This window comes from Nematolebias whitei, chromosome 22, assembly GCF_014905685.2.
Source record: "Nematolebias whitei isolate Nwh7 chromosome 22, NemWhi1, whole genome shotgun sequence".
In the NCBI taxonomy this organism is placed as follows: Eukaryota; Metazoa; Chordata; class Actinopteri; order Cyprinodontiformes; family Rivulidae; genus Nematolebias; species Nematolebias whitei.
Window position 1 is genome coordinate 9,783,082 of NC_056519.1, and position 11,913 is coordinate 9,794,994.

General features: G+C 38.2%; 1 protein-coding gene across 1 annotated transcript in view; it reads left to right on the top strand.

Moving 5' to 3' along the window:
• Positions 1-11,913, top strand: part of ccdc146 (coiled-coil domain containing 146) — a 46,663-nt gene that overhangs the window by 15,218 nt on the left and 19,532 nt on the right. Inside the window, 7 exon segments of the mRNA XM_037696161.1 lie at positions 3,474-3,566; positions 3,883-4,053; positions 5,213-5,301; positions 5,862-6,026; positions 6,134-6,209; positions 8,106-8,254; positions 8,340-8,568. Coding sequence (XP_037552089.1) covers positions 3,474-3,566; positions 3,883-4,053; positions 5,213-5,301; positions 5,862-6,026; positions 6,134-6,209; positions 8,106-8,254; positions 8,340-8,568 — 972 coding nt within the window.

An 11,913-nucleotide genomic window follows, 5' to 3' on the forward strand; every position in this document is an offset into this window, starting at 1 on the left:
AAAAAAAAAAAAAAAACTGAAACAGGACCAAACACATTAACTTTCATGTCATGGCAAAACTATAAAGAAGATAATTAATAATAAAGTACAGCAATATCTCTTTACATCGCTCTATGAAATGCTTAAGACATAACTTTTCAGTCTCGCATTTGGAATATAAAACAAGGTATTTTAACATTTCCCTGGCAAAAGACCAGGGAGACTCTGTATAAATTTGCATTACAGCGAAGTCAGTCGGCTGAGTACCTGCTGGCTTCCAGCAAACCTCATTAGTGTCTAAAGACTTTCTATAGCCCCAGCTGTTAGGAGCTCAGAGCATTATTTCTGCTTCTTTAATAAGTATAGCTTAGACTCTGTTAGATTTCCATTCAGTGCCCTCGTGAGGACGCTCACCTTGTTGGCTGAAGGACTGCTCAAAAACAGACTTGTAAAGGCTGCGGAAGGAGGCACTGAGATTTTCAAACTCCGAGAACAGAAGCTGCTTGTCCCTGTCTGGCATGTTATACTGGGACTGGGGGGGCTGCTGCAGGCTCATAGTCTGGGACACGGTCTCTGGGTGACTCGATACCTGGGGAGATAAGGACATGAAGATTGCTGAAGATGTAAACATGGGAAGCATATTTTTAACAAAGGAAAGATTGACTTAAGTTAAAAGAAAAAAAGGTTTGTAGGCTCAATCATCCAGGTAGATAACAAAACTGGTCCAGATGACATGATTTAACCTTTTTTGTTTTTGTTGACTGAAGCTCTTGTAGAAGAGCACTGCAATCTAAACAGCAGGGACAACTGATAAATAATAATAAAAAAAACATTGTGTTGAAACAGACAACAAAACAGAAGTTTAAAATATACTTGTCATAAGGAACCAAAAATTATCAAACATCTGGAATATTTTACACAAATCAGTCATAAAACACAGGGGTGGTTTCATTTTTCTGTGATGTGACTAACATTTTTTTTCTATGAAAATGTCTCCGTCAACTAACAAAGTACAAATTAGACATACCATAACAATCTAAGCCAGTGTTCACCGCCTTGCCTCACACAACATTAAGAGAGCAACTCGAATGGACACAAAGCCAATACTCAGGTGGCCGAGCAAAATGTATTTAAAACAAAATCAATAGCAATACCTTGTACAAATAAGAAGCCATTTTATCCATGTATTTGTGTGGGCAGCCAATGTTATATGCTGCCTCTGGGTGTGAAAAGGCAAGCAGCCACCCCTCCAGCTAAGAGTTTGTCTAAGAAATTTACCAGGCTAACAATACAAACCCATTTCTCTCTCTATAGTTTTTCTTTTTTTAACGGCGCAGAACCTGACCCGTGTCCACTGTGGGCAAGCTTTACAGGAGAGGTCATGTTCAATTTTTGATCCAAATGTCTTCTTCTAACATGTGGACATGCTGCTGAAGAGCGTGGCTCACAGACTGGCTTGGGGAAGAGTGAAGAGGTGGCAATAAAGCCAGAGTGTTTACTGTGAGCTTTGGCTGTGAAAGAGAGAGAGAGATAGAAGGAGCGCAAGCACATCCATCAGGCTGAGCCGATCGATGCTCAGCGCCTGGAGCAAGGAGCACTCCAGGATGCAGGAGGACCACACCAAAGAGGGGGCATCTCTGGTGGGAGGACATCAGAGGGAGCGCTTCTCTTTGTCTGGATTCCAGGAGCGAGCACATTTTTCTTTGTTTCTCTTAACCCCCTTCCTGATGTTGTAGTCTCGCACATGTCCACCCTGAACCTCGGTCTATTGCCGTCTACATCTGGCTCCTCTGAACAAGGCCTCTTGGGGCATCATGATTAAATGAAATACTGTGCACTTTCAAAGGCTAGCAATGTTTCTTTTATGTTCCTTTAGTAACTGTGGCTCTCCAATGGATTAAAATAATTACACAAAATACATACAATTTTTTTTGCGGCATCTCCAAACAACTGTAGTAATACTGTAGTATTTACTTCAGACCTAACCACAAGTATCTGGCATAAAAAAATACAACTTCAAAATGATGCACATTAAAATGCAGGAAGTTATTTTTTCTGCTTTCGTTTCCCCAATCCTTACCACAAACTAAAAGATGATGTATTGTTTTTGTGCATCATTGTGCTGCTACAGGTGTTGATCTGTGTTTTGCAACTGTTTAAAACAGTTGCATATTGTTTGGCTATGCTCCTCACGTCCCTTAGAAATTCAGCTGCTGCTTAAACCAGAAACTTTTGAAACAAGACCTTTAAACATCCTTTTCACCATATGGTTTATCCTCGGGATGCACAATATTATCGGCATGGCATCGGCCGATATTGGCGTTAAAGTTAAATATTGGATATCAACCATTTCATAAAATAACTTCCCAATATAAAAAGCACCGTTTTTGTATGACAATCCAGTGACAAAATTTGATGTTAAACATAATCCAAGTTGAAGTGTTACATCATTTTCAGCCCCCTTTTTGGCATCTGCATTTAGTAGCAGGCCAAACTGACAAAGACCATTCAGAATAATATAGTATTTTAATTCCATAGCAGAGAAAGCTATGTAGTCTCTGTATGTAGATCTAGGAAAAAAAAAGTTGGTATCTGTATCGGTTATCGGCCAAATAAGTTTTAAAATATTGGCATATCGGATATCGGCCCAAAATTCAATATCGTGCATCCCTAGTTCCTGTCTATTAGAGGAAGATTTATCAGTCTTTGCCGCATGATTTGGAATATTTTTGAGTATAGATATCATTAAATTGTCAATTTGTATCACAACACAAGGTTTTATAACTTCTCAGTCTTCCCGTCACTTTACTGCTGTGCTCAGTTTTCACATAGAAAATAAAAAAGGGAGGATGAAACAAATCGGAAATGCATCAGCACAAAATTATGACAGGAAATCAATGTGACGCATCAGGAAGTTCACATTTTAAGCAACAATGAAAACAAAGCTATTGCTCAAAGTGGTTCATTTGATTTACCCGTTAAGAATGCCTTGAATGAATGGTTACTTTTGATAAATTTGTCTGACAGCTGTTTAGAGGAGTCAGTGAGTTCACCACAGAAAGACATTATAATCTAATGAATGTGATTAATAGGTTTATTATTTTCAAAGTTCTGTGGTCTGGTTTTATAAATCATTAGGGTTATTGTTTATTAGATGCTTCGTGTAGCTGAAATCATTTTGTGGTATTGCATTATCTTGTTTAAAAACCTTATATTTGATATTAAAATATTATTCTTTCTGAAAAGACAATTTGTAAATGTGTTGTTCAAGACATGGAGCACAATGCAGATTCACAGAATCCAAATCCCTCAGAGACACTTTTTATCAGTAGGATAAAATATTCAATGATTTTATTTAACATGAGGTGTGGTTAGAATTGCACCATGTTATTATGGTTTTCGTTAAGTTTAAGGAGCAGGTATTAGATGTAGGATCAGAAAGAAAGTTTTAACAGCCTGTATAACTTTGACTGCACTCTGCTCTGAGTATTCAGCTAGAAGCTGTTCCCAAACGAGAGGCCAGCATTCGAAAAAGGGTGGAGCTTCAGAAAGAGGTGGACGCCCTCAACGTCAGCTTTGAAAAACAGGTGGGATTTGTGGCTAAAATGGCTATAACTTCAAGTAGTTTCCGCTTCAACTTAGTTTTAATAAACCGTTTATTAACATTTTGTATTTTCAGATTTTCTAGTTTTATTTTTTGGGCTGTTTTCATTCTCTATATTTTTTTAATGAAAGATTCTAAGATCCTATGGTATCACCTCTTGGGCTGAAGTTTCAGTATTCATCCATCTTCCTTCTATTGATTGACTCGTCTGCTTTTCATCCCCGTTCTGCTGTCAGTAACCCTTCATTTTCACCCAGATATTCATGAGACTTTTCACTGGAGAACTGTTTTTTCCCAAGCAGCTTTCACCGGTTGAGCGGGAAAGCCAGAAGAAGCAGCAGTACGGGATGGTTCAGGAGCTGCTCAGGGAATCAAACCGCCTCAGAGAAGAGCTCCACAACCTCAAATGTCTAAGACAGATCAAAGCAGAGGAGAGAGGCCAGAAGCACCGTGAACTGCTAAGAACAGAGGTCCAAACACAAATAAATTTAAGAAGAGTTCACCATATCTTGTTTCTCATTTCACTTTATGTAAAGCTTCAGAAGGGGCACTGTAACAAACTAGGGAAAACATTTTCGCAGACGCTAAAAAATAAATAAATAAATTGTAAATGAAGGGAAGGGAAGTTTGAAATTATTATTGTATGTTCCCATACAATGGCGAAATTAGTACTCTGCAATTTAACCCATCACACATGAGATACACCCAGGTGGAGCAGTGGGTAGCTATGTAAGCGCCCGGGGAGCAATTAAAGATTGCGTGTCTTACTCAGAGACACCACAACGTGTCGGAATGGCTGGGAGTCAAACCGCGACTTTCTGGTCCCAGGTCAGATGCCCAACCTCTACCCCATCTCGCCCTCGAAGCAAACACTAATTACTAAAAAGAGCAAAATATTAGCTAAAAGTAAAAAAAATAAAAACACTAGATAAGAAGAAGTAAAAGCCTAAAAATGAATAGTATCATATGGCTGGCTAAATGTAGCAAAAAGGCTAGCTAGAATGTAATGGTAGCAAAAGAACAACTCAAAACAAAAAGTTAGCTAAAAGCTAAAATGATTAAAATTCTATCTATAAACCAAAAGTATTAAAGGGTTAGTTGGAAACTAAAAGTAACAAACGGACAGATAAAAATAGCAACAGATAATAGTAGATAAAATGTAGCTAAAAGCTCAAAGTAGATGGGCTGTACTTATATAACTCCTTTTTATCTGATCAAGATACTCAAAGCGCTTTACACTACAATCTGTGCCCTCATTTAACTAGGACAAGATTAGCTAATGGCAAAATATTTCTAAAAGTAGAATAAGTAGACAAAAGCATAGTGATCAAGCTTAGGTAGGGTTCAAAATGAACAATGTTACTGAAGGGGTCTCGATGTATTTTATGGGCAAAATGTTTGTCAATAAAGTTAAAAAGTATAAAAGTTACACAAACCATAGTCTTAGCACCACACTCCTACACGAGCTGAACATTTTGATATATGAATGGCTAAAATAGCACAATATAAATAAGCTGAAGTAATTCAATTGCCAAAAAAAGTGTGAAAAACATAATATAAATAATGTAGTGTGAATACTGATCCAGTATAACACAGAAATGTGATATTCATGTTTAAATCTGTCCACAGCAACTGACCGACCGCATCCAGCGGGAGCTCGGAGAGAAAGACCTGATCATCATGGACCACAACAAGCGCAACGCAGAGCTACAGCGAAGGTGTTTTTTCCTGTATTCAAACTGTGTGTCATAATAAACGCGACGCTGTAGAGAAATCCGTGTCTTGCTAATTGGTCATACTCGAGCATGCAGACACAGACTAATGCCTACGGCACCCCGCAGCTCAACAGCAGACACTTCAGATGCATTCATTAAGGTCACGGCAACAGACTGCATCCTGATGTTGCTGCTCTTCATGTGGAATCAATTATCCAAAAGCAAAAACATGCCAAGATGATAATTAAAACTTGTTTATTTTCTGATGTTTTTCATATTTACTAATCATTGTTCACACCCTGCGCCGAACATGAATTTTAAAATGAATTAATTGAAGTGTCAACCTGCATGAAACCTCAATTTATCTATCTTTTTAATCTACTCAACATTTTGATTAATTATGAAGTTTTGATTTTAAGATTGGATAATTATTGTCATTTGTTTTAGAAGCACAAAAAAATCCTTAGTACTGTAAGTATGTGCAATTTATCTTGCAGAACAGAGACACAATGGTATAAACAAAATATGCGATCATTGCGTTTTTTTTTCTTTCTTTCCCCCAGAATAACACAGTATTCCAAACTGTGCGATATGTTCACGGGAGAGAAAAATAAGTATGTGAGACTGAAGGACGTTGCCTCGCAGACGATCGCAGAATTGACAGAGCAGATTAAAGTGCTGGAAAACGAGATGGAAATCCAGCGCGCCATTGCTGTCAGCAAAGACAGGTGTGTTCATGGCTTTGAGCTTTTATCTGAGTCACGATACGTTTCAGTTTGTGCAGCCGCATCAGTAACTTTATTTTTAATTTCTCTTTTTTTTATGCATTTTCCAGATCTCTTACTAAGGCTCGAATGAGGGTTTCTAATAGCTCCAAAATGAGGGAAAAACTACGTAATGACATCTCCAAGGTTCACACATACATTAATGCACACTATGGGAAAAACGTCACTGCTTTAAGCCTGTATCATTAGTCTAACACGTAAACAGGTTACACAAACAATACTTTGATTTCAGCAGTTCAAAGAACCTCGAGCAAAATCCATACTAAACAACCGTAGCTGTTCTGAAACTACTGCTGATTTTCTTACCAAGCTCAAACGTTTTAGCAGGGCTCTTCGTTGTTTTGTATTGAAAAAGCGAAGCAAACACTTCAGCATTTGTTGTCTTTCATGAGACGCTTGAGCAGCATAAACACACACAGCTCACTTTGGAGTTCGTGAGCTGGTGCGCAGTCGGCACCACAAGTTTGCGCCTCCGACTGTTTTTTAAAGTAATTTTCTACAGCTATGTGGAGGCATTACATGCTGCATGCCCTTCCAAATTGCTTTTGCAATTAGGTGTAATATGTTGTTTTTGTTTGTTCAGAACTGCAAGCTAATATATGCAAGAAATGATTATATCCCGCAGTGATCTTTGTCAAGCATTTTACTGCTAAACATTCAAAAGCAAAGATTTACTGCAGAGATTTAAAACCAAGTTGGACCAACAAGAGTATGTTTGATGTACACATCACATTCCACATACGTGGAAGGCTGCTGACGACGCTCAGCAACTTTGCATTTAGTTCAAAAAGTTTTGTTAACCACAAATAGAATTGCTGAACTTAGTCAATTAGTAAGGTTTTGAAAAGGGTCTGAGGGAGACAGTTTGTTACATATTCCATGTGAAGTGCTCCAGACCAACAGCTGAGCTCTGCTCCACTTTTTTTGGTTTCGTGAAGCTCATTTCATTACTGCAAGCTCGGGTCTAAGCGCAACATGGCTGCTTCATTAGTCATTTATGAGTGGTCAGAGGCAGCACAGACTGGCCTTTTCTGCCAGTTCACAGAACTGTTTTGCCAAAATGGAAGTTTGGATGTGCAGTTTCTGCATTCTGAAGGATTTAAGAGAACGCCACATGTCCTATAGCAATTAGCACCACACTGAGTGAAAGAAGACAAAAATCCTCTGGCATTTTGATGTAAAATGTCTATGTTCCTAAAAAAATGTAAGAAGTAAAATACTGAACTTCATGCTCAATAATCCAGGTAAAAATCCAATAATGTTCAGTCAGGTCATCTGGACAGTTTATTTTTTTGCTGAGACATTTCGTCCTTCATCCAAAGGACTTCTTCAATCTGAGGAGCCACCACCCACACTTTGTTTTGGTGGCTCCTCAGATTGAAGAAGTCCTTTGGATGAAGGACGAAACGTCTCAGCAAAACAAAATAAATAAACCGTCCAGAAGACCTGACTGAACACTGTAGGAAGTAAAATAGTTTTTGGCAATAGATTAGAAAATTTTAGGCAACTCAAAAGTTAGATAATTGTCAGTTAAACATTTCATGGGAAATTCTATAAAAATCCTAAAACTTAAAGCTGTGAATGTGTAAAAACCATAAAATATGTTATAATGCCAGTTTACACGTGTAAAGCCCTGCTTTCTAAGTGCTGTTTTAACTTTGAATGATGTTTTAAATGTAAAATACGTCGGAGCTGTAGAGCTGTAAAGTGGGCTGGGTTTTCTCATGCGTTTTTCCTAAATCCCATTGACCTTAATTATTTATTTCTCACATTTTTAGGCACATCTTGGTTGTTCAAAGAACCGCTAGCAAAACTGATAGTGCACCATTCCCTAACGAGCCGCACATTTGTGCGTATAATTGTATTTATTTTGAAGCTGTGCTTTAATATGATACAGGACTAGAGTTTTTAGAGAATAGTAATAAGGGTGCTTCATTGCTTATGCACTGGCCCCCTTGATAAATACATCAGATTGTACATTGTGTATCCTGCTCTTGATCTTTTTATCTGAATCACTTGTAGGTTACCTGGAAGCAAAGTCAAATCAGTGAACAGAGCAAAGACAACAAACTAGAACTAATAAAACTCCAACAAATGATTAAACTTCAGGAGGAGACACTTCTGGAACTAAACAGAAGTCAGGAAACTGTCATCCAGCGGCGCAACTTTCTGTAGGTTTACAGCCTGAAGTTTTCATAAATGAATTTGTCTATTTATTTAACCAACAATAATGCCCTTTATTTTGTATATATTCAGTGGAGTCCAACTCTTGGAACAGGACAAAGTTTTGTTCAATTACCACAAGCAGATAAACAACCTGGAGGCAGCCATCACTAGGGGCAAAGCAGCGCTGGAGACCCTGGAAAAGAACATGAGAGAATTACAATTAGAGACTAATGAGGAGAGAAGACAAATAGAGCAGAAGAATAAGGAGGTGCCTCTGAAGAGAAAACTGGAGGAAGAGATCATCGTGCTGCAAATACAGGTAGAAAAAGTTAAACATAGCATACACTCAAGCAAGGTTTTTAGAGCACGAAACCTTACAATAAACCTTTATTGATTCTCATCAAGTAAGTTCTTAATTTCTGTGTTGTGTTTATTGCTTTAGCACCACAGCCTCCATCAAGTAGTTTATTGTCTTGAATGAGGGGTGTAGAAAGCTTATCAGTGTTATTGTTTTTTACATTTTTTTCCTAGAATAGCGCTGCATATACAGCCACTAATTGTTGAAGATTATGCCCACAGAATACTGCTGTCAACATTTCATTATTAAAATGACTGTGAGTGTGTCAGAATGTGGCTCAGCTCCATTTATTCAGAACACTATTAGTGAGCCATCAAACCTGTCAATTAGTGTTTCTTGGTGTGATAAAAGTTGCTCTGAAAAGGCTGATTGCATGGAGACTACTTTTTTCCTCTTCGGTGCACTTTTAGCAAATGATGGGTTTTTGTTTACCCATTCATGTCTGAATGTCAGAGACTACCTCAGCTGTGTTTACAGCTATCATCAAGCTAGGTGTGTTTGTGGTCCCGTCTGTCCTTCTCCCAAGAAAAAGGGTTTTATGTCATTCAGCTTTAAATAAAGAATAGAATTAAAATAAAACAACTGAATTTTCTGGACGACAATAGTTAGAATACAGATGGACAGGGCGCCACTAACGAGAATATCTGTTTTGAAACTTATTCAGAGCTTCATCCCATAATGACACTTTTGAACAGCTCCAGTAAGCATACTGTGCAGGAAGGCTTCTGTTTCTAGACGTGTGTGAAATATATGTATTTTCTAATCGTCACTCGCAGCTGGAGGCAAAAGGCAACTTTTTTTTTTTGTTGTTGTTGCCATTTTCGGTGTGTGTGTACGCCAGAGGTTTAGGGCCACGCTGAGGAAAAAAAATTAATAAAAAGCCATAAAATTGCGAGAATAAAGTCGTAAAATTATGAGAATAAAGTCATAGATTTACAAGAATAAAGTTGTAGAATTACGAGACTTTTGTTTTTTTGCATCTCTCGTTTATTTATTTATTTCCACGAGTCAGATCCACAATGCGACCTGTCAGTCAATCCAGTAGGCGCGTCAGCAAATGACCAATCCGAAGCTAAATGCTCCTTACCTGCAGAGTTGTGCTGCAGACCATCAGAGCGTACCACCTTACTGTAAGCAGGTTTAAAGTCCTGATACTGATAATAATTTGATTCTGATGTGCTAACTTAACTATCTCATTTGTAAAACCAACACCAAAGTATAACTTAACAAGATGCTCAACATTTTTAATTTTACCACAGTTAAGATTTGGTAAACCCTGCTTTACCGTGTCAGAGTTCGTATAATATTATGACTCATTTAGCTTTGGATTGGTAATTTGTTGACACGCCTACCGGATCGATTGACAGGTCGCGTAGTGGATCTGATTTTTGTAAAAAAAAAAATAATAATAAACGAGAGCTGTAAAAAAAAAAAAAAGAGTCTTGTACGACTTTATTCTCGTAATTTTATGGCTTTTAATTTCTTTTCTTTTTTTTAGCATGGCAATGTAATTTATTTATTTATTTATTTTTTAGCGTGGCCCTAAAGCTCCATCGTATGCGTGTATGCGTTTGTATGTAGTGTTACCAAAATCTCATAAACCACTGGATGGATTTAAAAGACACTTTTAGAAGGTAATCATTGGCTTTACATCTACAATTGATGAACTTCTGGAGCCAACCCAATTTTAGTGTTATGTGTTTTTATATGTTTGACCACACTGTTCCTGTTAACTACATTTAAAACAGATGTGTAGCAGGAAAAAAATAAATAAAGCAAGAGATAAATCTCAGCAACCTCAATCTACGCCACCAGTGGATAGAGAGGCTGAGGCCTACATAAATTAATCACATGTTCACACAGCTTTGCAACTCACAGCGTCAGACTCAATACAGGGATTTTAAACAGACACACAAACAACTCACACATTCATAATAAGCTTTCCTGCCAATGGCTGCATCAAGGGATTGGGTGTGTTGCTACTTTGGATTAGTGACTGGTTGAAACTTGCTGTCCACATTGCTCATATGTTAGTCTTGTGCTCTGTTGGATGAAAACAGCACTGGAACAGACATCGCCATGTGCTGCTCTTTTGGAAAACATGTTTTTTCCTTTTTTTTCTCCTTCCTATCTGTTTACTCCTTCTGCTAATTAGCTATAACTGACCGTGTTGGTGGCATTTTAATTTTATAACCCCAATTCCAAAAAGGTTGGAACATTGTGTAAAATGGTAATTTAAAAAATGTTATGGTTTACAACTCCCATATTCACATCATTAACTCACAGTGGAACATAGTAAACATATTGAATGTTTAAACTGAGAAATTACACCATTTCAACAATAGTCTGTAATCATTTAGGATCTTAGGCTGTAGTTTTTGAAGGGGAATGTCGTCCCATTATTGTTTGATGTAAGATGCAAGCTGTTCAAAAGACCTGGCGCTTCTTTGACAATTTTTTTTGTTTTATGATGCACCAAATACGTTCAGTTACTGAACTGGTCTGCAGACTCTTCAACTGCAAAGCCTAGCAGTTGTTATGGATGCATTATGCAATTTAGCATTGTTTTGCTAGAATATGCAAGGTCTAGATGAGAGTACAGTAGTCCCTCGCTGCTTCGTGGTTCGACTTTCACGGACTCGCTCTCGCTGTTTTTCAACGATTGTCAACTTTAATATTACTCATGTGATTGGGACAGTACAGAATAAAAAATTAATGGAAAAAAAAATACTTTGGACCGGTGCCGCCATTTTGTAGTTTTCTTTCAATAACCCTGCATTGTATTGCCAGTCAAAAAAGAACTACACTACCCAGAAGCCAACAGTGCTTCCAGCCACTGCTTTCTGCTGAAATGGAGGGAAAGTTTTGATCTGGTCTGAACTTGACTAAAAAGTTTGGTCCTTATTCATAGTGACTTTGGCGCTCAACGGCTGCAGGAGCCGATCAGAACCAGACCAAGGCTACTTCCAGCCTCATCGGTCAATCTGAGTGATGCTTGCCCGGCTCATGAAGCCTCTCGAGCGGGAAGACATTGCTTGGAGGTCCAGTGTCTTCTCCGGAGCCTACCCAGACTTTTTTTTATCCAGATTCCTCTGGATTATTTGGACTCGATCGGGACCATTGTGTGTTTTTGTGCTGGCTCTCCGAAGGTCCTGCTCTCTTCAAAAGCATCTGCTGCTCAATGGCTGCAGAGAGCCGATCAGAACTGGACCAGAACCGAACCAAGGCTGGTGAGGGCCCATATAAAATTTTGCGGTAGCTACTGCGTAGTAAATATAAGTATGTTGTTAAAATTATGGAGGTTTA